The sequence below is a fragment of the Citrus sinensis genome, chromosome 4 (genome assembly GCF_022201045.2).
Source record: "Citrus sinensis cultivar Valencia sweet orange chromosome 4, DVS_A1.0, whole genome shotgun sequence".
Lineage (NCBI taxonomy): Eukaryota > Viridiplantae > Streptophyta > Magnoliopsida > Sapindales > Rutaceae > Citrus > Citrus sinensis.
The window spans coordinates 2771497-2796933 of record NC_068559.1 but is presented as its reverse complement, the minus strand read 5'-3'; the positions used below and the strand labels follow the sequence as shown (position 1 = coordinate 2796933).

The following is a 25437-nucleotide window of genomic DNA, read 5'->3' as shown; positions in this document are numbered from 1 at the left end:
TACCAGTAAAACCACCATATTTTGACAAACCAGAACATGTTTACTACATTTGCGGCACTAAATTATCTTGAGTGAGCATCAAATTTGGCAATCAAATCTAGAAATCTCCGTTACCGCAAGTCATAGATTGAACCGTATCAAGATTTTCATAGCATATTTTTCCAAGAAAAAAATTCACCGATTTGCGGACCGCGGTTAATTTCTGCCATGGCTTGTGAACTAAATTTCAAATTGCCAATATCAGTTCATAAACATCATTGGGATTATAGTAATATATTCAAACAAGTTGAAAGTGACCATAGGTAAGAAAATAAATCCCAACCATTGATCAATGACAGTGCTTTAGCTGATACATATAGAGCCAAATGAATTACTTTGTCTTCCCCATAAAGAAAACAAATAGGTGATTTAACAAAATATATATAGATAAAACGAGAAAAGAAAAACTAAGAAAGAATCAAACTCAGCGTTCACTATCTGAGTAGGAAGAAATAAGCATATTTCTTAACAGTAATTGTACAATACAAATTTTGCTACTGGGAGAGAGGACAAAACACGTTACACATTTACAAGGTGAAGACATCAAATATTAAACAACACATAGACCAAAAAACACATACCAGGCAAAACTTCGAAGATGTCACTCAAAAAAAGACACCTTGTGCCATTGATCATGATTAAATTGGCGAGTCTTGTAACTAATCCACCCCTTCAGCATCTTGTTATCCTATCAACCAAATACAAAATTGAATCTCTCCTCATTGCAAACAAGAAACTAAACCTCTTCTGATTTCCAAAAAAGAATTAATAATAATAATAGTAATAAAAAGAAGATAAGAAAATTATAGGTTTTCATTGTTAAAGGATGGCCATTCAGCAAGAAAGAGCTGGTATTGATTTCACCATCAGGAGTCAGTGAGTAACAATATTGAAAGGCTATGAGCAAATCTGATTCGGTACAAGGGATTCAGTGGTAGCTCAGGAATTCTTCTATCAACATAATGCTAATGCCTGCCCAATCGCTGCTTTGACATGAAGTAAAAAAGAAGAAAAGAACTTTAGTAACGATAGTGTCATATATATATATAACATCCTTTACATAATGACAATAAAAAAATTACTGCCCTTACATACATGACAATTAAAAGTGTTATGAATATTACTAAATAATCCTTTAACTTCGAATATTTACCAACAATCTGAGAATCAAAGATAAAATGGCAGTCATATACCAAGATGAAGAAGAGAGAAGTCAGTACCTTAAGATACATTAACTGCCTTGATCTACAACCTTTAACAGCATAAAGATAGGTCCTCCAACTTCAAAAAGTATTTAAGGCATCTTCTATTCTGGACGAACAAACAAGCCTTCTATCCAAAACATGCCTTCTATCCAAAACATCAGATGAAACAATGAGCTTCTTCACTTTTAACAAATGGAAGTACGCCCCAATAATCTAATTTGACTGCAGAGGCAATTTAGAACTTCCATTATCTCTGTGCAGATTGGCGAGGCACTGTAGCTGATTTAGAACATCTATGCACACATAACATTGGCTTCCTCAGGAGGGAGAGGCTGAAACCTCGTACTTTCGGCATTAATATAACATTCTTGTTTCTTTGAAGTCAAGAGTCCACGCTTTCAAACACATGCTTACAAAAATTAAGCATATATTCCCACAAAAGATTTTCAAAACTTTGCCAAATGTTGCCAGGAAGTTATAGCTCAACGGTTAAAGAGTTATAACAACCCATTACACACACTGCATTGTCCCCGGAACAAGAGCATGAAACTTGTACAAAATGTCTCATCAGATTAACACCCAGTTCAAATATCATTCGAAATGTGAAGTAGGCCACGCATCTGAAGATATAGATTCTCCAGCAATTTTTCATTGTTGCTCTGCAGAAAAAATTAATGAAAGAGCACAGGATTAACAGAAAAGCCTCAAAATTTTAAAATTAAAAAAAAAAATCAGATTGGATAACGGGACATCTATGAAGAGAAAAATTCAATCTGATTTGTGTAGTTCATGCATAGGCCTCCTCATTCAATGGTCACCTCTCGGAAAGCTAACCAATAAAATAGCCAACCACATATCACATGTATCATAATAGACTAAACCCAATTACACAGATAGCGATGCACAAATAGACATGTCAGATAGAGATGCTGACCAAGTCATTCACTGTTTACAATGCCACATCATCTTTGTTTTTTGCATCTCTATTTTAACATGAGAGCCTAATGAAAGCAATGACTGTAACCTCTTGCCGTTTATCAAACTGCACATGTCTATATGGAAATGCTGAATCTAGAACCCCAGGCCAAAGTCAAGATCTTACCAAGACTTGCATAATTGTTTTACACACTATGCTATATACACACATAAGACATACATTTACATTTGAAGGGTGTTAGAACTTGCTTCATATTTCAATGTTCCTCAAAATTGGTGTAACATCACATAATATATTAGATAGTACTGCACCTGCTGAGCCTTAAAAACAAGATTCTGGAGCATGTGCTGGTACTTTTCGGGTTTCTCAGTCATCATTCTCTGCAACATCCATAGTACAATGGATTAGAATTAAAATGGAACCACATACTCAACAAATAATCCTTGGTGAGGAAACAAATGCAAAGCATTCTTGCCTTTAGAAGAAAAGCTGAAGAATAGTAAGCCACCCTCGAATCAGTATCATCTAAAAGCTCCCTGCCAAAGCCAAACATATCAATGTCCAATATGTAAGGCAATTCATATAAAGGAGTAAGAAGTCAATAAACTCACCTAAAGAATTCTTCACCACCAACTTCTTCTTGGAATGCAGCAGGATCTGCAGTGCATTTACCAATTAAAAGCAACAGCAGGGTAGCTCGAATGTCTGATGTGGCACCAGGAAGGTTTCCTCTTCCTTTGCTTCCAACAGCGACACCCAATGAGATATTATCTGTTGCTGCTCCAGCAAGTTGAATCAATGGCCAATAAAACAAAGCAGCAGGAACACGTGCAACTAATTGCATTGGAACAACAGCCTGCCCTCCAAGAAGCTGTGCTGCCATCGATGCTGTTTCACAAATTGGAGGGCAATTCATATTATTTCCAGATCTACCACCAGTCTCCTCAAATAATTCATCCCGACGACAGCTCTCTTGTTGAAAACCACGCTCAGCAGCATCAACTTTCTTAGTTTCATCTACAGAACCGAGCACTTTACTCTGGTGCGCTCCATCTCCAAATGGCATTGCCGTTGCAGGGCAAACTTTGAGGCATAGTTGGGAAAATAGAATGTCACACATCTGGTTAGAAACAGCAAAAAGACAAGAGTTAGCAAGGCTTTTCATTACCTATACATCATAAACTATGCATGAGATAGCCTTAAATAAATCAGAACAATGTCACAAGGTTGTTCAAGGGAAACAAATTTACTAGTAAATATGATATCAAAAGTTAAATAACTCATCATATTGGTATCTCAAATTCAAGGGCCAAAAAGGATCTTGTCAGTACCACTATCTGATCAAGCAAATTTAATATAGAATTTGTCTAAAAAGAACAGGAAAAAGGATTCAAATTTTGAGATTTACCATATGTCAGTTATGTTGTGATAGAGACAATATCGTTGACATTTACTCAAATTGTTGAATAAGTTATACAAGCATATACCTTCAAGATGTTGATGCGATCAGTTTCATTTATCTGAACAACCAATAACAAAGCACTACTCATAATATCTATCACAGCATTTGCTTTCTCAAGTCGGCTATCACCATGTTCATGACCAACATCACTGCCGCTTAAGTGTTGCATTTCATTCTCATCCAGTAGAAACTTGCACCGCATGAGAAGCCTCTCAAGAACAAATAGGAATCCCCATCTAATGGTGCTGTCTTTGGACTTTAAAAGCCCACACATAAGCCAAATAGATAAAGGAACATTTGAAGAAGCTGAATAATCATGAACACCAGCATAAGCAATTTGATGTTGCAAATTTTTAATATTTGACCACACACTTGCTTCCCTTTCTTCACTAATTTCGGCAATAAGCAAATCACCTAACCATATATACCCATTCTGACGATAAGGAATTCTTTCTGAATGAAGAAGAGAATGTAAAGTCGTCCATGAGAACTTGGCTTTCATGACACCACCATTTTTGGATGTTGCACCCTCAATGCTTTCCAGAAACTTGTAAGATTTTGTTGTCTGTTTCAAATTGGAAAACTCTTTGTCTAAATGAGTGAATGAACTTATAATCATATCAAATTTTTCTATCATATTCTCCAAGAGCTGCAAAGGAGAGGGGAAAAAAAAGTGAAAAAAGGCAATTAAGAAAGCAGTCACACTCATTAAATAAATCTATTGGAGTACTACAAAACTTATGGGAGTGAACGGTCAATGAAACTGTGAAACATTTTAAAATGCCAAAGCTTGAGAAAAATAACCATAATTGTAAATCTTTCTGAGAGCTTCCATGCTCCCCCTACCAACCAACCAGAAGGAAAATAACACCCCCCCCCCCCAAAAAAAAGAAAAAAGAGCCCAGCCAATGTTCTAATTTTTCCAAATTTTTAGTCATTTTAGCAAAATTAGTGAACAGAGAAGGTCGACAGTGAAATTGCACCATACAAATATTTAAAACCTAGAAAACCTCAACTCAAGTCTTGATAGCATAATATTATGTAAATATTAAAGAAAATGAAGATCCAAGGCAGCAACTGGTTCAAAATCTATTTTAAGAATATCCATTCATTCTGAAACCTGTTTCTAGTAGAAATCTCTGCTCGTTAATAGGTTGATTGTCAAACTCAAGAAGTAAAAAGGTTACCATGCAGCTTTGCATTAGGATGTGAACTCAGAACTTTTAAGAAACCATAAATAACCATGTCATAAAAAAACAAAAATTCAACTATTATATCAGTTCAAATTGAACCTCAAGCAAAGCCAAGATAAATATAGACAGTTAAGAAGAACAATTTCTCATGCAAGTTTGTTTCTTTAAAAAAAAAAAAAGTTGAAAATCAAGCGAGAATCAGAAAATATCACATATTTGTGCAAGAAATAATCATGTAATTGTGTAAGTGTTAACATCAATGCATAAACATGGACAGTCAAACACACAAGTAATTCTCAATAAATACCCTTCCTAGTGGAAACCAAAAACACAACATAGATGCCCAAAGTTTTGGACACACATCTCGGAGACATTACCATATTTAGCCGTTCTCTATTAGGATATCTAGATAATGCAACAGAAATAGATCTTCTTAAGAACTCCCCAAAGCCTTCCAGCCCCAGCATAACAGATATATAAAAAGCTTCAGGTGCATCTGCAAGAGCAAGCAGGGCAGCAATAGGTTGAACCTCATCATCATTGTATTCAGAAACTCCGGTAGAAATGCATGTTTCATTTATTTGGTATAACACATAGTCGAACAGCACCAAATATAAATTCCGCCTTGCTTCCCTTGATTTAGCCAGTCCATACTGCATTGAGAAGACCAAGACACAGAAATAAGGTTAATACAGCTAGAATTTTAAATGGATTTAGGCTGATTTAGGTAATAAATGTATAACCAACCTTCCAACATTGAAAATGGACAAAACCTGCTAGTATTCATTCAGGATAACATGGAACTAACTATGTTTTAATGTATTTCAAAGATACACAAAAGTAAAGTAAATTTAATAACTTATCACAGGCATACAAACCCCACAAACCACTCGGAGCATATGACCATGTTAACCTCTATTCACAACAAAGAAACCACATTAGCATTTTACCATATTAACTCCTACGTAGAATAAACCCCATCAAGCGACATCTATTTCTGCTGCCTAGGATTGCTGCTGGCCTTCAGTTGGGTACTCATTCTGCATCTGAAACTAATGATTTATTGATTTTACTCCTTGTCCACCATAAGGAAAGTTAATAAAGCAAACTGAGTCGTCTGAAGAGCCCGCAGCTTATGCAAGTGCTCAAAGTAGATACTCTTCTGGTTGAATAGATTCCACACATTCAACATATTCAAGTTATTATGATGGTGTCTGAAATTACTAAGTCTCTGCAATAAAGGAACCAAACAAAGAAAAGTGGTAAGCTGAGAAGGAAATAAGACAAGCATTCTTGCGTAACACAGCAGCTGCTGGTTCAGGGATAGACTAGACTACGAGGGAACTTCACAGTTTTCCTTTTGGGCAGCTGTTCACAACTTGATCCTGCCAATAGAACCTTCTTCCAATTACTCAGACCTCAGTTGTTTCCTCAGTTCAATTTGAATTTTCCTGTCCTTCTGAAAGAGAAGATCAAACTTCCTTCATGGATACCTATTGCTCTGGTCTAGTCACCCTTGTTTCATGCTCCAGTAAACTACTTAACTTTTCAAAACTACCAAACACATTTGTTTATTTAGGCACTGATCCATAGGCTAACATGTTAGTGTACTATTGTTTAACTAATCTCATTATTACCTCCTTACTTTTATCCAAAATTGTTCAAGCTTACTGTCTTATAATTCAATTCTCATTCTGTCATACAATGCATACCTCAATGAATATAGATTCAATTCCTCCAATCAGGTCAAGCTGGTCTACAAGAAAACTTGAAGCAGCATTGGAATGTCCACTGGGGACTTCATAAAGCATGTTTATTAACATGCATATAAGCTTGCAATGAACTACTTCTGCCCAAGAATTCTTCCTGCTAGTCTCCAGAAATGCTTTGATGACCTGAGGGCAGACACGGTGAAAAAATAAATAAAAAATGAAACTAATAGTTATATTGCCATAAAGATAGCAACAAGATAAGCAAACCACACCCGCACATCCCCTCTTAGCAAAGATACATGACTCTAATGCAAGCATTCTCTCTAGAAGTACAATAAGAATATTTTAAGATAGGCTAACATTCCAGTTTACCCGATTGATCCATGTTTCAGCTCTCGATAATGCAACACAATGTGGTAAGAATCATAAAAGATAATTGCCAGTTCCTTAAGTTAAAGTTGATTTTGGAAACTCTAGAAGCAGAAAACTGAAAATTTTCTTTAAATTTCTGTCCCTCATAATGTTAGCTCCTGGCAAGAACTCTTAGATGAATACATACATCCTTGGAAGTTTCTTTATGAATATTTGTCTATTCCTCTTTAACATGGAAGCACAAGGACAGCAGCAACAGAAACACAAGTTAATAAAGGATTCAAAATTATTAATTGACAGAAACTAAGATATTAGATAGAATCAATGTACATTTTATAAATTAGCAAAACATAGATATACGATTACATCTATTCCTAAGGGCTAGCTTCTTTATAGCAAATTCTCTCACGGTACTTTTCACGATGATAGACCTTTCTTTTTGTAATGAAATGACTACAGGTCTCACACATAATCACATTTGCTAAATTGAAGCATGGAAATTCTGATCATTAATCAGAGTCCCTTTCATCTTGAGTCTTTTCAAAAACCTCCAAGTCATCATCGCCTAACCTTTCTTTATTAAATTCTTACTAAATATTTATTTTCTTTTTTCTTCAGATAAGATGTCTTTTACTTGGATCCTCTTTGTTTGCTCAGATTAAGTGAGCAAGAGAGAAATGAAGGCAGAAAACAAAAAGGCAGATAGAACTTTTTCCAAATATCACCCTATAATATAACAAGATGTTGAATTTCCATGATGGTATAACAGATCAGGATGTCTGGGAAAAAAACCAAACTCACCCTTATGTCAAGACCATTCAATCGACTTCTACGAATTTTGCCCCGGTCACAGACAAAATAAAGCAAACAGCTCAGAGAAGAAGCCCAAACAGACTCCTCCTTTTCTTCAATCTGCAAAAGATTAAAAGTAAGAGCCATGAGAACAACATTTTATTAAGAAACAAAATTGTATTGAGTTAAGCAGATTGACAAAAGGTGGCCAGAATGTCCACAGGGGCCAAAGAACATCACGTAGATAGTACATTACCAACAAAAGAAGAAAATAGAAGTGAAATGAGATTATGGATAACAGTACTTTTAACATAAATTAGTTGATTAAAAGACATTATTTTCCTGACTACATATCTAAATCTTCACACATGTCACCAACTCAGATTTTTCTTTCTAGTTAAGATGCTCATTACAAGTTCTATAACAGAATCTTCAATTCAGTTCCTCTATAACTGAATAATGATTCAGAATATAAGAAAGTTTAAAGTCACAAATAATATTACAATTCATAAAATATCAACAGCAAAAGACTACTTTCAATTGATAAATCTGGGACAATTACCCTTTTTATCTAAATTATTGTATTTGAGAGACAGAGAGGGAGGGAGAGGTGGAACTGTGCTTAATAATTACAAAATTGAAATTCCTTAGAACCATTCATAGACATTTACATTGACGAATCTGACTTTTCAGAAACAAGAAGAATGAAAGAAATGTGTGAGCAACATTGTCTTCAATAAAAACAAAGTATAAAAATTTCCACCCTTTATTGGATGCCATCACAAAGCCATTGTCAAATTGCTTACCCTTTAAAACCTCAGGCGCAATTCTATCTTTGCAAGGCTTCTCATAACTAAAGCTAAGAATTAAATTTCAACAAAAATTGATGTAATATAATTTTCTGACACACATATTCATATGATTGAGCAACCAGTGAGAAACTTTCATGCTATTAATTTCTTCAAATGCATATTCTCAGTTAAAGAATAGAGAATGAGGCAAAAATATATTGATACAAGTAGAAGTTGTTTAATCAAGCAGGGAAAGGAAAAGGCTCATTTCTTGGAACAGAGGTTAGCTATATATATATATAGAGAGAGAGAGAGAGCGAGAGGCTATACCTGCACAAGGAGGAGGAGTATCTCATACAAAATATTTAGAATCCAGGACTCAAATTTATCAATAGCTGTAGAAGCGCCCAACTTCTTAGCAGAATCCACTTTCTTCTTCCCTTCTGTCGTAAGTTGGTCTTCATCATCAAAAAATGATTCTTGAGGATACTCTTCTTCAATTGTAGAAGCATCATCAGTCATCATCGGCTCCAACAAATGAGCATGGACCCCAAGGTTCAGGATTAAATCAAAAGCTCGTACTCTACAAGCTATCCTAGGAGAACTAAGCATCTCCTGAAATATAAACGGATAAGGTAAGAATCTATCAATATTTCTCATCATAAAGAAGCCAACATTTAATTGATGCAATACCTCAAGCATAGACAAAGTGAGAGGAGCAGCAGTCCCAGAATCCAGCACATACCTGTATAATAACATTTTCATTAACGTTTTATAATTAAATGAAGACATCTCAAACAAATAACAAGAAATGAATTACATGAACCAATGAAAAAGAAATTAAAGGAGGATTTAACATCCAGGTTCTTTTAGGCACCCGTTGCCAATGAGAACCCAAACCATCCTAATCTTCAGAATATCGGCTCTCAGTAACAGTAAAAAGAAATTGAAATTCATTTTATAATAAATCAGTATCATTTAACGCACATGGGAATGGTATTAAATTTGGAAAGGCTTTCTAATGAAGGAAGGTCATCTAAAGACTGAAGTACCCGACATGTCTATCATAAACAACAAAAAGCATAGGAAGTTTCAAATATTCCAACAGAAACATTATATCATAAAGCCAGCTTTGATGAATTGGAAATATAACCATCTTTGAAAACAGATAACATTTTACACCTTTTCTACATATATAACTGGCTGCCTCAAGAAATCAATGCATTAATTAACAAGGTATGATCGTACTTATTTGTGTGTTCATGAAGGGGGTGGGTTTTATATAAATATATATATATATGAAATGGGTTGGATTGGTATTAGTTTGGATGCAGCAAAAGAATTCTATTAGGTCTAATGTACTTATTCGATTTAAGAAGTACCTTGTGTCAAAATTGAGAAATTCTATGGCTCAAATCTTTAGTATTCTCTTATTTATTACATGTATCTACTATTTAGGCAGAATACCCTCACCCATTTTTACTAAGAAACTGAAAGTGAAAGAAACCTTAGAAACGGAAGAAAGAGATGTAGAAATAGAAAAAACTTTCGAAAGGGAGAGGACTAAACAGGGATATATATATATCAGAAATGTTCCAATCCGGAATTTTAAAGTGCGCAAACGTCCAGGAAAACGCATAAACCGTGCGGTTTTAAAGTTTTCCCGGATGTTTCCCGCACTTTATGATCCCGGACCAGAAAACTACTAATATATGTATGTGTATATATATATATATATATATATATTGTTTGTTTGTTCATGAAGAGAGTGGGTTAGGGTGGGGGTGGTGTGAGAGAGATGGTTCTGTAAATTAAACATAAACAATAAAGGAACAGACAAAAATAATACCAGCAAGTAAATGCATTGATACATACATGTCAATAACCAGCTTAATAAGGACGCTAACAGCGACATCCATTGTTGGCTTTCCACTATTATTGCTTAATCTAGATGATACCGTCATCACATTGACATTTGGTGAAGATGTCTCCGAGCAAACGGCAGCAATAACCTCACATACCTCAGCAGGATTCAGTCGCAAAGGTTGTTGTTCACTGGTTCACATAAGAACATTTCAATGAAATAAGAAACTATTCAAATGAGGAATTAAACATTTTGATGAAATAGATATATCATGACTGAACTATCCAAACTATGCAAGTGAAAATTAAACTAACCATAGAGAATATAGGGAATATAAGACGGTACTTCAAGATATAAGCATAGGTATGAAATAGCGTCAATAATACCAATAATCGAATAAATGATTGACATGAGAAGCATAAAAGATTCAGATGGCTAATTATAATATATAAAAAGCTGATAGACCTGTAAAAAAGCTATCAAGAGAATTATTTGGAAAAGAATTGGATCTCTCGTTTTGTACCTGTAGTGACGATATTGGAAGAGTGGTCGAGCACGTGGACGGAATGTGTTCACAGGAGCATTCTCCCTGCAAAACAGGCAGTACAATGGTTAGAACAAGTATCTGATAAGCTTGTTGACAACAAAGTTGGTATCAATAGTGTAGTTCTTTGTCAATTTGAAATTTCAGCAATCATTTTAAACAAGACTCCACAAAATAGCTTAACCTCCAAAATAAGCAGAGTATAACTTTGAAGTTCATAGCCATATATTAAGACGATCGTAGAAAGACAAAAGTAAAATTTTGGTTTTCCTTTGGATGAAGCTTTATGATAACATAGGCAACAGAAGGGAGAATCCAGATGCCTTTTCACTTTTTCAAGAAACATTGAAAAAATAAGAACTCATATTTATAAAGTTGCAAAACTATAAAGATCTAGGACAAATACGAAGTTATGTATTCGGTTGTAATTCACTAGGGCCTAGGGTTGCAAGTAGAAAGTGTTTCAAGATTTCAAGCAATAATAATTTTATTTTGGAAAATAGATTCCTGTAATAAATAGAAAAAACTTTAAAGTAAATAGTTTAAGGGATGGTAATTGATGAGAAAAATATGTTAGATTATTGGACGCACAAAGTGTCAGGAGAGGGATGTAACTTTTTGTGGTCCAGAAAAGTACGAAAATGAAACCCTTCTAATGTCGTGTAGAAATGAAGAGAATAAATCACATCCTAGCAAATTGATAAACTCCCATACTCCCTCCAGGGTCAAAGACATACATTTTAAACTATTAAATTAATGCACTCTCAATGGCTGTTTTCTCAAAATTCTTTACCGGCAGACATCTCACATGCCACATACCAGCAAATGTCAAACATACCTCAGCCAATTTATTAATAATAAGTGATGAACGGAGCAAATGATAATTTGAAAAACGGAAAAGACAGAAGAAACATGCCAAATTTGACGAGGCCCAGCTTTAGTGCGCTTAGATGCAGTTACGGCTGTCAAGTGAGAACGAGCAGAGGCTGAATTAGTGATTGTTGTAGCTGAAGAAGGCTGCAGCAGTTGATCAAGGTAAGGCATATCATTAGTTCCAATATATTTCCAGGGCTGGCCTTTCATTTTAGCTTCCATGTCTCCCAGAAGGAGAGCAGCAGCACCTACTTCCAAGAAATTAAGTGAACTCATTTCTTGAATAGTCGCAACACGATCACTGCATTAAACACAATACAATACAGGAAAAACATGAAGAAAAGAAACACCATAGATAGTGCGTATTGAAAATTCCAGTGTAAAAGAACCCAAACTCAAAAGAATAATATTTCATATCCCAAAAGATTTAGCCCAAATGAGGTGGCATATGAGATGCCACTTCATTTGGGATGAATCTTTCGGGACAACTTTCGGGATATGTAGCATTTCTCACTCAAAGAATACATGCAAAAATCAATTACCCTTCAGTTGACATGGATGATGGCTGACTTTCATCTAGCCATCGCCATTTAAGGACATCAAGGGCAATGTAATCAAGATCTTCCATTCCATCGGCTTCTTCAATATTGGATAAGGTTGAAACAGATAAAGTTGCAGAATCTTTATTCTCTGCAGATTCTACAACATTTGCAGGAATAATCTGAGAATTGAAGGATCTGCTCAACAAGGATGATAACGTAGGAAGTGCCTGCCTTGATGCAGAGGGTGATCCAGCAAAAGATGCTGGTTGGAATGACCTCCTTGGGATATGCTGAGCCACTAAGGAACGAACGTAATTCAATGACTTTACAAGCGTTCCAGAAGTAAAACTAGATACGGGTAAAGAAGGAGAAGCATTCACAGAAGCCGTTGATGCCCCAGATTGTTGATTCAGAGATCGTGACCACGGCGACACTTTCCGGTTAGGGGTAATGGCACACTCAGAAATTGTGTTCAGACAAAATCGATCAATCTGCAGCAAAGTCTCCTCACTAGGCTTATATCTGCAACAAGTGACAGAATGATAAACATAAAATCATTAAAGAAATAAACTCATAAAGTAGCAACTTAGTTGACAGAATTTCCTGTACTAAATGCCATCAGGTTATTCCATGTATGTTAGAAATGTGTCCAACCACTGAGAATTGACTAACCTATAAATTCATATTAACCATTCTTCTTTTCAAGAATGACAAAACAGGCGAAAAGTTAAAAGACAACTGTAATAAATGTGTAATGCTAGAATGTCAATTCCGGCTTACCAATGAAATAAAGCTATCATTGATTCTCAGACAATCCACAATATCTCACACTCAGATAAAAAAAGGTAATTTAGAAAACAGGTTTGTAGTCAGAACAACATACCGTAGAAGGTAACGTTTCAAAAGGGCCACGCACCTTGCAACCACTGCTGGGCTGTTGCAAAATTAAGCAAAATTATCAGGAAAAGAGTTGCCCATTGTGACAAAAATAATGTACTAATAATGCTTTGAGGTAAACCAACAACTAATACTACCTGCGCTCCCTCTCTGCAATTGTATGTTCTATGATCACACTATACGCCATGTCAGTTGTAGCAGGACTAGCCAGATAATCCTGTCATATATATACAAATTTTTAGGTTCAACTTCAGATTCTCTTTTGCAACGAAATTATGTAAACAAATAGAGTTATTAATAGCCCAGAGTATAAAGTACGTTCAAGACATCGTTTGGTTCTCAATAATAACAAAAGCAAATAAATTTTTAAAACTCAAAATTAAGCTTTTCCAATTTGTTACTCAAGAAACTATAACTATGAAAGTCTACAAGTATTATGCATTACGACAATAAAACAATCTAACGCAACAATTTGGATGCAGTAGCAGGTATGTTTCCATCTCTGAGAAATTATACAGAATCAACCAAAACAATACTCAAAATATGGATGCAAAAAATTGCCAAATTCAAAACTAGCTAGTATGACAAATGAAATGCCACGCACTTAATTTTTTTTTCACATTGACAAAATCAAATGTTAGCAAAAGTGCGCCATATCGAAGCCAAGATTCGCATTAGTCCAACACTAGAAAAACAAAATATCACGATAAATTCAAATCCGCAATCACAAGATCCAAACAAAACTCAACTACAAAACGACTCACACGAAGAGTCCTCGAAGCCTCAAAAACGACGCCGGAGGGACTGCCAGGGTGAAGCAAACTAGGAGAGGAAGATGCAGCCGAGGAGGAGAGACAATCAGCGACGGCTCGGCGCAGCGGCTCTGGCGGCTTCTTCATAGACGAAGATCTCAATCTGGAGACTCCACTAACGCCACCGCCGACGCCTAACCTCAAGCTCCCCGGGCTCCGGCCGGGGCTGTAAATAGACGACATGAGCAAAGCGAGTGAGAGTGCACGAAAGTTTCTGTGCAACTAAAGGTGAAATTAAATAATATAATTATCTTTATTAGGTTTGATAGTCGAGTGCTGTTTGTTGTTTGTTACAGTGGATTTGATTTTAATTCTACATTTGGAGAAATGAAATTTAGAGAAGAAGAGACAGTGTTGGAGATTTGGAATTGGGGGAATTTTTCTTTGTTCTTCGCCGTTTGTTTCTTTAATTCCGGTAACGTGCTATGCGGTGTCATTATTAGCTGGCAAGCGCTAAATCTTGTCACTTTGAGTGTGTGACGGAATCGAATTTTTTTGAAAATTACGTACTGTATTCAGTTTTTCTAAAGACTTGATGTGATTAAAGGGTAATTTTGGAATTGTGGTTTAAATTTTTTTACAAAATGACGAAAATTCCTGTTTCGATCATCAATTTGGCTATTTGCGCCTATCGCTATGAAGGGCAATCCATCGGGTCGGGCTCGGGCTTTAAATTAAAAGCCCGACCCTAAGAAAAGTCCTATCATTTGTATTATTTGGGCCATAGTTGGGTCAGGGTTGGGCCCGACTCGACCATAAATTTCTTTTTACACTATTTTGCCAACAACATCTAATTTTATGACTACATCTTAATTTTATTTATGTTACTTTATAATTTTTATTCTCTTTTTAGTTACAATACCATGAATATAAAATAAAAGAAACAATTTTTCTAATTTAAAATAATTCACCACACAATATGCTAAATATACAATATAATTAATTACAAAATAATTCAGAAAACAACCAAATTAATAGGAATGATTTTTTTATAATTCAATTCCACAATCCAATATTAAAACACACAATGCAATTAAATTTAGAACACATGATTCAATTCTACAACCATTTATTCTATACACAATTCAATTTCACAAGGACCACAACCATTTGTATTTTTTTTTAAATATAGAGTCGGGTTGGCTTAAGCTCGGCCATGACCCGAAATTTGATCATGCCTACAAATTTTGGCCTAATCCCGACTCGAAACCCGAATATTCGGGTCAAAATCCGAAAAATTAGGGTTGGATCAGTCATGTCAATTTGCCGTCCCTACCTATCGCTTCTCAACTGATCATCATCAACTCTCTCAAGCAATTCGTTTACGTAATTCCAATTATTTCCAACAATGTGTTTACCATTTTTTCAAAAATCAAAATAAAAAATGTGTGCACTTGATATATATTCAAGAATTAATTTATTATTAGTCAGAAACATGTTTCGGCCATGTTTGTCAAAATTTATCAGAAGTCATCATGAATACTATTTAAGTTTATTGAGTCATGTTTTTATATGTTTATTTTCTTAGCAAAACTATTATATTGTTTTAAGAACTGCTTTCTAACAGTAAAGCTCTAGATCTTTAGCCAAATTTGGTGATCCATTATCATTTTATTTGAGCATTTGAAGTATACACTCATGTAAATAATGTAATTTAATTTTAATTTTTACTTAAAATTTTGACATAAATTTTGAGTCATTGATTTTAAGCAACTAATGATAGATATTGAAAATTAAATTAGCATTTAATAATGGTTGTTCATCCACTATTGGGTTGATTAAAATCAATAACTTAAAATTTATGTTAAAAATTTTCGTTAAAATAGCCAAACTCCCTAAATAAACAATCTATCTCATCTTTCACACTAAATGAATAGCAACCTCATTTAGAAAATATCTAGTTAAATTTGTGTATGTGTGTATAAATAATTGTAATAATATTTTCTCAAAAAATAATAATACAATTTTAAAAAATAAATTTAGAGTGGTGGTTCAAAACTCCTTATGAGACCTCTTTCATAAGATAAATCTCATTAAGAAATTAAAATTGTAAAACCCCCAAATTTCATTTAAAAAATAACCCCTTCATTACTTTGTGTTTAAGAGCATGCAGCTTCCTCCAAGAGCATGCATGATTTATAAAAGATTATTTCAGGGTTATTTTTTGTAAGTCCCCATATGTTTTAACAAACTTTGGTGTCAACCCTAATGTTTTAACAAGTATCACCGCACACTCTAATTAGTAAAGTTTGCCATTAACTTTGATGGAATTGTCAGTTATTTAAGCAAAAGACTTGTTTGCCCTTCATTTCAAATGTTGTTACTGAAATATGAAGATGCCGCCGAGAAGTATGTGTCTTCTACAAGGTTTTCTTCTTACATAATTTCACATACAACAATACAAAAATGATGAAGTTTATGGATTTCATTTTTATAATATTATTCTATGTATATTTATATGACAAAAGTTTATTATATTTTATAATTTTAAATGTAATTAATAATTGTAGTTATAATTGAAATTGTTTTTATAATTACTATCAAGATTGAGTAATTAATCTATTAGATGATAAAAAAGTAATAATTTTATAAATTATAAAATTAATTGTCTAATAAATGAGTGACCCATAGTAGCTGCAACTTAAATTAAAAAATATATGAGTTAATTTAAATTAAAAATATATATCACGATATGCATCATTGTATGCGGACTTGTGGTGCTTCCATAATTTTATTTGTAGATTTGTGGATGTGTTAGACTTTGAATTTGTGTTATTCTTGATTTTTTATTTATGTTGTGTTATTTTATTTGTCAATTTATAGTGTTGTTGGATGTTATTCTAGTATTAAAGTGTTGATAATTGAATTATGGTTGTATTTTATTTGATTTTATTAGAAAATTTTGTTAAATTTTAAATTTAACATTATGTGAATCAGAATATCAAAAAGATCTGCCACCAATCTGTACGAGTATTACCTGTATCCAATCCACATATTCTTTTTCTGGACGCGGATGCAGATCTTAAAATATTAATACAGACATGATCCGAATTTTGCCATTTCGAAGCCCTGTCGCATTGCACCTCGTTTTTTTTTTTAAGTCAAAGATGTCGAAAATCGATTTATTTGGTCTGTGATCGAGCTTTCTCATACAGCATTTCTATCGAACTGAGAGACTGCGCAAAAAGATGTGTACGTTAGAGAAGCAGGGCAGCCTCTACATTCTAACAATAACGGGTCCTGGCGAGCACCGGCTGAACCCGACATTAATCGACGCAATCCAGTCGACTCTGGACCGGATTAAGTCCGAACCGATCACTTCATCGACAGCTCTAATCACCACCGCCGAGGGCAAATTCTTCTCCAACGGGTACGATATCGAGTGGGCCAAATCCATCCAATCAAATTTCCAGCTCATGTCGCGAAAACTCCGGTCTCTCATCTCGGATTTGATTTTACTTCCCATGCCAACAATAGCAGCTGTCACCGGCCACGCCTCGGCAGCGGGTTTGATTTTGGCTTTGAGCCACGACTACGTTTTAATGAGAAACGACAGAGGATTTTTGTACATGAGTGAGCTTGATATCCGGCTCACGGTTTCCGCATGGTTTATGGCTTTGATTGAGTGCAAGGTTGGTAACCCGACGGCTCGGCGCGAGATGGTGTTGAAAGCTGCAAAGCTCACGGCTAAGGAGGCGGTGGAGAGGGGAATTATCGACGCGGCGTACGACAGCGCCGAGGAAACAGTGAAGGCTGCAGTTAAATTGGGGGAGGAATTGGTGAACAGGAAGTGGGATGGACACGTGTACGCTCAGAATCGGGTGGTGGTTTTAAGAGAGGTGTTGGATCATTTGGATTATGACGAGACTGTAGATCAGCCGAAAAACACTGGATCAAAACTCTAGCTGAAGGTTAAAAAATAATAATTAAGATATGTTTAGCTCTGAACTGTGATTTTGCTTTCCTATTGGTAATAATATAAAATTAACAAACGGCTGTTGCTTTTTTCTTAATTGATTTAATTTCAATCACTTAAGTACTATTTTAGGAATGTAATAACTTTTAAAATAATTTATATTAGCTGTGTTGAAGAAATAATCAGCTGTTAAGAGAATTAGTTAAGTATTTGGTAAATTTTATTTTTAGAAGTACTGTGAGTTTTGAAAGTAGTCATAGACATTTGATATATTTCACTTTTAAACTGTTGAGAGAAAATAAATGACTAAAATATACATAATGTAAGATAAAATTTACTTATACATATAAAAACATGTATATATAATATTTTTAATTGCGTATTATAATAATATTTACTAAAAATAAAATTTATAATTTATTGATTTTATTTTTTATTTTTTATCTTAAAACAATTGAGAATTAAATTTATAATATAGTGAAACAAATTTAATAATAATTCGACTAATAAATTGATATTAATACATTTATATTGATGAATTATAATAAAAATTTATTAAAATATTGATTTTGTTTCCGATTCAAATAAGGATAATTTTGGGTTTAGATAATAATTTTAAGAATAATTATAAAATTGTATTAAAGGATAAAATCGATTCTCAAAATCAGAATCTAAAAACTACTCATTTATTGCTTTTCAAAATAAGTTGTAAGAGGGGTTGATTTTGACAAAAATAATTTTGATTTTTTTTTACCAAACACTAAAATTGGTTTTTTAATTTTCAAAATCACTTAAAAACCTCTCAAAAGCAATCCCAAACAGGCCCTAAATCCCTTTTTTTTTCAATTTAATGCAAATTTTTTGTTTTTTAAATCATTATGCTAATTTTTTTTAACTTTTTGTTTAATTTAAAAAGTATGAATGATATAACTAAAAAATATTCTCCAAAATAATCATATCTGATTAATTAATTTTTATTCTTAACTAAATAAAATTTAATAACTAGCATTATTACCTATCTTTATAATTTGTGATAATATAGTGGCAGTCTATTATTATTTTTTTTTCTATTTTCTTCAAATTAGCATTGTTTATCGTTCTAATTTTTTATGAATATTTTGCATATAAAAACATCATAAATTATAATGAAATTAATTAATAGATACTAATTTAGAATATTAAAAGGATATATTCAATTGAAAATGATTTATATTATAATAATATATCATTTTATTTATGTTCTTTGATATATTTGTTATTTATTTAACATTTATAATTTATAAGGACAAAAATATGAAAATATTAGTTTTCGGTTTTTTAAGTTAACATTTATTTTTAGTAATTCAAACAAAAAGAAAAAATATATCACTTACATTCAAACATTGATTTCTATTCAAAATTCAAAGTAATTTAAGTCTATTCAAATTTTATATTAAAAAAAAAAAAGTCACCTAGATTGTCAATAACAATAATAATTCTTTCTCATCACATATTCCAAATTAATTAATCCTAGGATCCAACTTGCATGCGGTAATATCTATGACAATGCATACACAGTCACTGCTAAAATGACCTGGCTGGCGACAATTGCGGCAAGTAGTGTTCAGACAGGCTTGTTTAGGCACTCACGAGCAAGGTTACCAGGTTTACGGCAGTGATTTCAAGCCTTCTCGTTGGTGCAGTCAGCAGTAAGCAATTGTTGCAGAGCCTCGCATAATGAGCTGGTAGTCTAGGTTTCGTGCAATCGCAAGCGAGATGGCCCATCTTTAGTTCTTTAGCACCCAAATGACAGACTGGATTATTGTACCATTGGCGGGCAAGATGTCCCCGACTCCTTAAAAACAAATAATTGGGAGAATGATGGGTAACGTGTTCAATTTTAGCGATCGAACTGTGCCTATTATTTTTAAGATCATTTGTAAAACATGCTTACGATTATAACACAATGTAAACATATTTTAAATTCTTAAATTTCTTTTAACAATTTTCACTTGGCATTTGTCAATTTCTAAGAAAGTAATGGAAGAAAGACTGCATCTGGGACAATTATTACCAAGTATGCGGAAAGATGAAAAATAATGGAACCACTGTGTTTTAATTGACGTTACAAATGATGTATAAGTGATGATGACATACATCGAGTGAATGGTAAGAGACTTGTTCCCTGCACACCACCAATCTGAAACATCCTTTGTAGGTAGAGTTGAGCTATTAACGGCAAGTCAGCAAGAGTGATGAGAGGTGCCGGCAAGTCAGACGAGAATTGAGAGGCATGTCAGCTATGTCAGCTGCAAGTTAACATACAGTATATAAATCAGCTCACCAGCCCATCAATGTCTTTTTCACTTTTTCCACTATCCGATTCCTGGCTTGGCTGCTTGCCAATGGGAACTCTAGACTTTCATCCAGAAGGAACCTGTAAACTTCCCACTGTCGGTGGGAAGTGGAATGCCTTCCAATTTCAGCCTATAAACCAAGGATAAAACTGCTGAGTCACAGAAAAAGTTGGGTAAAAGCACAGCATATGCCAAAACATAAATGAGATCATCAATTCTTACCGAGAAAATGCATATTCCCAACGCTTTTAGAGCCAAAGTAACATCATAGAATACACGGGGTCTTCCTTTTCCGCATAATTCAACAGGATTAGCGACCAAGAGCTCAGTATCTGGGCCTCGGTTGGTAACCATAACACGCAAGGGGTGAAGCATCTCCTCTTTTAGATGAAAGCATAGAGCAGTCTGTTGCTTAGGATCCACGACCTTCTTCCCATCTGTTTGCCGAATGAATAGATCCATGTTCCGGTAGCCTTTCACGCTTGAAGAGATTCTACCATAAGCAATCTAATTGCAAAAGAACAACAGCCATGTATTGGTAAACTAGTAGTTGCAAAAACGGATTGGTCTTATACCTATTAACATATGCATACAGATGCACATCCAAAGAAAAAAGAAAACACAACTTTCCCGTGAAATTGGTACTCTCTTTAAGATTTTCTCATAAATAATTATTAGAGGAGAAACAGAAATCTATATCTATTGTTCCCCTAGACCAAAAGAACATATAAATGCAAAAAGTTCAGTTGAAATCAGAAGAAGAGACATTTAGTTTTGAATCCCTTTATATGCAAGCAATTCAAAAGAAAAGCATGGCCATCAGACCAGGTACAGTAAGAACAAGAATTGTAAATAACAGAAGCTCAAAACCAAGTACCTGAATATTTAAGTCCTTTGAAGTCCTCAGAATGTCATAAAAGAGGCCCTTTTGATCAGCACACTTTATTTGAAGCAAGGTATGAGCTGGACTTAATAGATTATCCACTGTAATACTGGCCTTGTTCTGTGTGACCTCTGTGCTGAGTACTCTAGAGAAATCCTCTTTATCTAGCAGCTCAGAGCCAAATAACTCTTCTGCCACTGCTGGAGGGAGGGAAGTGAACGCTTGCAGACTTTCATATTCAGGCCCAGCCAACTGAATTTCACAACTTATGGAATACTCTCCTAAAACAGCAATCATATGTTCACACGTCTCCTCACGTCTCTGTTTCGTGTGTAAAAGCTCCCTGAAAAATGATAGCAGAAGATAGTAACTAAAATACTGCTTAATGGCGTTCAACATGAAGCATACGTTTTGAATCCACTATTTACTCTGTCAGCCGAAATGATACCCCTGAACCTCAATTTAGGTGATAATATCAAAATAATGAGGAAAGTGGTAAAGAATACTCCTTCAGAATCAGGCTTTACAAAGCAAAATCTTCTTCAAGCGTATCCAGTTACCAGGCAAATGAACAAAAAACTTCTGCAGCCAGACGTTCAACAATGAAAACAGACCGTCTCTAAACCAGCACTTATCATTCTTTTGAGCATCAGTTACTCCCTAATTACTTTTAAGACACTGTACTGAAGAGATGCCATTGAATTGAAGCCAACATTAAATACACACACGCACATGCGCACACACACACACAGACATACATACAAACATACAGAGATGTGTATATATATATATACACACACATACAGATATAGATATAATATAAGGTATAATTCGGATAAAATGACAAGAACTTACAATCCATCGGTTATAAAGAACAAGTCCAAAACTCTGCCATCTGGGGTTGTCATCACTTTAACTCTTTGAATTGTAAATTCAAGTTCCGTGAGAACTTTAGTAGCGTCTAGTAAGAATTCAAAAAAGAAATGAATCAGTCCAAATGCCCAGTTTCATCCCAAATAAATGAATAAATGAATAAGCATATTAAAGAACCTGACACAATGATACCATCAAGTTACCATGAAGAAGCCCTTTTCGGTCAACGCAACAGTACTTCAATAAATACAGTGAAGGCTTTGAAGAGTTACTCGATGGCTGGTTAAAGTAATACGAGACCAAAATAGACGGGCACACTGATAAAAGCCGATTCTTCAAGCTTTCCCAATCAACTTTATCTGAACTTGCATCTGGCACTACCCACAACACTATGTAACACCATCTTCCATCCGTAGAGAAATCTACATTAAATAAATAAAATATATTCAATCACAATTATAATTTGAATACAAAAATTTAGGATGCCACTAGAATCACCTTGTCTAAATGTCCATCAACTATAGTGTATCTGTGGCCCAAAAAAAAAAAGAAAAAAAAAAAGCACTTTCTACAGAACAAGTTACAAAGTCCTTTTAACTTTGTAAAATTACAAGCTACTGTAGACATCCTCAAAAAATCAAAATGTTATCAAACAAACGTTCTTTTACATTCGTATGTTTGTATTTTATACGTACCCCCTCGTACAATAAAAAGACCAAACTCGAGAATTATGCGGCAGAGATCGCAGCCGAGGCCATTCTTGTCCGGGCAATTGACGGTGACGACGCTGGGCTCGGTCGGGGTACTGCCTAGCTGGACCAATACGATGTCGTCGCAGGGGATGCCCATTATCCTCTTTAGCCAATAGAGCAGCGGCTATCAAGTCAAGATGTATCGGCTAATAATATAAATATGTCGTCGAACGAGAGGGCAGTTTGGATTTTAATGCTGCTGCAACCGGAGTCTGGAGATTGGCTTCAAAGAGCTGGGTGGTGGCGGTTGTAGTGTCGTACAGCAATGAGATCAGACATATCTTCTTCGGTTGTAAGAGAGGCGAGGGGAAATGCGCCTTTTTTTTTTTTTCTTTTTTTCTTTTTTTATGTTCGGTCGTTTAGCTTGGGCCACTGGCTTCGTCAAGTCCACGTCACAAGATATGAAGTGGGGACACGTACTGGTTGCGAGCAAGATTGTTTACCGTAATCTGCTGCCATGATAAGCCTCGGCAACAGCACTCGTGTAATCATTGTATTTTTGTACTGAGCATGAATGGATTTGTATAATATTGAAATTCGAACAGATCTAATGTATATATGTAAATGATAAATTTATTTTTTTTATTTTCTAAAGCGTAACTATAAATAATAAGTTATTTATTTTGCTAGATGGAGAATATCTGAAACATCAGTATTTTATATTTCTATCATTATAAAAGTTGTACATACTTGTTATTTATTTTATAAGCTAAGTACTGATAAAAGTTGTACATACTTGTTATTTATTTTATAAGCTAAGTACTAAAACCACACGTGTCGTGTGCTTGGGGGGCGAGTGTGCTGCCGTTTTGGGTCTCTACCCTCATGTCATCATGCCTAGCATTTGCTAAAATATTAAAAAAAAAATATTATCATTTTAATATTAAATTTATTTTGACATATCATGTCAGTACCATGATTTGTCAAAAAATGTATCTTACTATCAAACATTTGTACCGTTGTCAATTCACTATTATTTCGTTAAGAACGTTAAAACTTTCCTAATGTCTTACTGATGTCACAATGATATCAAAGACATTCTCAGTTGTAAGAGAAAAATTATTTATTAATTTGATAGATAAACTATCATTTTACTAAAAAATTTTTAGAAAAATTATCATTTTATTACTAAAGTTATTCTAACATATAATACTTAAATTACAACGGGTAAAATTATCTTTTAAAACTCTTAGAGATGAAATCAATTTTTAACTCAATTTTTATTAAATATTTATTTTTTAACAGAATAATAATAAATTAATAATGACACAAATATTTAGCAGTAAAATATATTTTTTTAGTAAATTATAATTAATTTTGGTAGTAAAATAATTTCCGAAAAAAAAAAAAGACATCACGAGGAAAGCAGCACTCTTTCAGATGTGCAGCCGCGCTTTTTCCTAACATTGGGGGAAAAAGTTAAGTTAACTTTTCACACGCGCTTCACATGCATAACTTACTCGCCTTCCAGTCGCCATTCATATACTTGTTGCTCATCACAAGTATCTAATTTCAGAAAATTTTTCAGAATCTTTCTCTCAACTCCAATAGTCCGATCTGGAGAGGGAGAGAGGGAGAGGAGTGCTTATTGTCTATAGGAGATCTGCAGCAGCTCGTCACTTTTTTATTTTCTTTTTCTTTTTATAGCAGGGCTTTTATTTATTTATTTATTTTTGTCTAGAAGGGTGCGAGCTACTGGGGAGAGAAACTGCATTCTCTCGCAGTTCACTCACCCTTCTAGACAATAAGCAGCACTCAAAACGAGAACAAGTTATGGGATCCCAAATGACCCAAAATCCTATGAGTATTGACACATCAGATGGCAAAAATATGAATGGTCAGCAAGGAGAGGAGAATTTTCAAAACAAAGCCCATATAGAAGCACCGACAGAAACAACGAAATAACAACTCATCCATTGGCAGCAAGCCTGAAATATAGAGCTGGCCCTGCAAGTGACCGAAGTGGTGGATACAAGGATACTGAAATTTGACGTGGGTAGCGCTTGAGTACCACTCAAATTTGGTTTCAAATTGACATATTATCTGTCGCGTTCACCAATTTTTTAGTCTTAAAATTAAAAAAGAAAAAGAAAAGACCTAGACAAAAGTAATTACTCTGATTGCGAGTCTCCTAGCATACATTAAGTGCAACTTGTCATGTCAATTTACTTGATAATGATGTTTCATTTTAATTAAAGAAATGCAACTTGGCACAATGATTATCTAATTATTCCAATGTTCTAATTTCTTACTCTATTGTCTTCATTTTGTGCTTCTTTTTTTTAGTGTATTACGTGTATGTAGTCCACTATGCTATTTGGTTGGCGGCCTTTAGTTTAAGCTCAAAGTGCAAGGTCTCACCAATGACAAGTCAAACATGGCAAGCAAGCAACAACCAATGGGACTTTGGTCCAGTGGGAGAGTCCTTACACTTAGAATAATGAGTGCAAGGGTTCGAGCTAAAGCTACCTATTTGAATGCTCAAGCATGAAAACGTAATTACTTATTTCCTTTTCTTTTTCTTTTGATAGGGCAATTACTTATTTCTCGATATCCAATCAGAAAGGAGATCATAGTGATCTTGTAGTTAGAGGTCTAAATCAAGCAAAATGGATACATTTGTAACTTTTTCTTTTCTTTTT

The 25437-nt window shown here is 34.4% G+C and overlaps 3 protein-coding genes across 8 annotated transcripts; 1 reads left to right on the top strand and 2 right to left on the bottom strand.

Moving 5' to 3' along the window:
• Nucleotides 1-447: 447 nt before the first annotated feature.
• LOC102611798 (uncharacterized) lies at nucleotides 448-14524 on the bottom strand. 5 transcript variants are annotated; one of them, XM_052439305.1, is made up of 18 exons: nucleotides 13973-14524; nucleotides 13361-13440; nucleotides 13210-13260; nucleotides 12327-12848; nucleotides 11824-12085; nucleotides 10891-10952; nucleotides 10379-10558; nucleotides 9197-9248; nucleotides 8834-9118; nucleotides 7722-7832; nucleotides 6549-6731; nucleotides 5214-5489; nucleotides 3669-4292; nucleotides 2793-3301; nucleotides 2657-2717; nucleotides 2493-2561; nucleotides 1260-1903; nucleotides 448-1025 (listed from the first exon to the last, which is right to left on the bottom strand). In XM_052439305.1, exons 1-17 carry the CDS (start codon nucleotides 14216-14218, stop codon nucleotides 1829-1831), a joined length of 3648 nt encoding a protein of 1215 aa, XP_052295265.1. In that variant the 5' UTR covers nucleotides 14219-14524; the 3' UTR covers nucleotides 448-1025; nucleotides 1260-1828. The 5 variants fall into 5 exon arrangements, with proteins under 5 accessions (XP_052295265.1, XP_052295264.1, XP_052295266.1 ...); XM_052439304.1 differs by having other exon boundaries at nucleotides 448-1022; XM_052439306.1 differs by having other exon boundaries at nucleotides 448-727.
• Nucleotides 14525-17003: 2479 nt separating this feature from the next.
• Nucleotides 17004-18043, top strand: LOC102612501 (enoyl-CoA delta isomerase 1, peroxisomal-like). The gene has a single exon (XM_006486014.4). It carries the CDS (start codon nucleotides 17224-17226, stop codon nucleotides 17938-17940), a length of 717 nt encoding a protein of 238 aa, XP_006486077.1. The 5' UTR covers nucleotides 17004-17223; the 3' UTR covers nucleotides 17941-18043.
• A 1349-nt stretch (nucleotides 18044-19392) lies between these two features.
• On the bottom strand, nucleotides 19393-23141 carry LOC102612803 (ACT domain-containing protein ACR9). 2 transcript variants are annotated; one of them, XR_008054261.1, is made up of 7 exons: nucleotides 22739-23141; nucleotides 22247-22465; nucleotides 22026-22131; nucleotides 21165-21513; nucleotides 20510-20794; nucleotides 20088-20417; nucleotides 19393-19785 (listed from the first exon to the last, which is right to left on the bottom strand). XR_008054261.1 is itself a non-coding variant. In XM_006486015.4 (6 exons), exons 1-6 carry the CDS (start codon nucleotides 22890-22892, stop codon nucleotides 20271-20273), a joined length of 1260 nt encoding a protein of 419 aa, XP_006486078.1. In that variant the 5' UTR covers nucleotides 22893-23141; the 3' UTR covers nucleotides 19972-20270. The 2 variants fall into 2 exon arrangements, 1 of the variants encoding a protein (XP_006486078.1); XM_006486015.4 differs by lacking the exon at nucleotides 19393-19785 and having other exon boundaries at nucleotides 19972-20417.
• Nucleotides 23142-25437: the final 2296 nt, after the last annotated feature.

Excerpts from the sequence above, each read along its gene's own strand:
- LOC102611798 (XM_052439305.1), bottom strand. The coding sequence starts at position 14,218 with ATGTCGTCTATTTACAGCCCCGGCCGGAGCCCGGGGAGCTTGAGGTTA. Across the intron at positions 9,249-10,378 it reads ATTAAGCTGGTTATTGACAT|GTATGTGCTGGATTCTGGGA; the intron begins GTATGTATCAAT and ends GTTATTATACAG. Across the intron at positions 4,293-5,213 it reads ATAGAGAACGGCTAAATATG|CTCTTGGAGAATATGATAGA; the intron begins GTAATGTCTCCG and ends TCTCCTTTGCAG.
- LOC102612501 (XM_006486014.4), top strand. The coding sequence starts at position 17,224 with ATGTGTACGTTAGAGAAGCAGGGCAGCCTCTACATTCTAACAATAACG.
- LOC102612803 (XM_006486015.4), bottom strand. The coding sequence starts at position 22,892 with ATGGGCATCCCCTGCGACGACATCGTATTGGTCCAGCTAGGCAGTACC. Across the intron at positions 22,132-22,246 it reads CCGAAAAGGGCTTCTTCATG|ACGCTACTAAAGTTCTCACG; the intron begins GTAACTTGATGG and ends AATTCTTACTAG. Across the intron at positions 20,795-21,164 it reads CAAAGGACTTAAATATTCAG|ATTGCTTATGGTAGAATCTC; the intron begins GTACTTGGTTTT and ends TTTTGCAATTAG.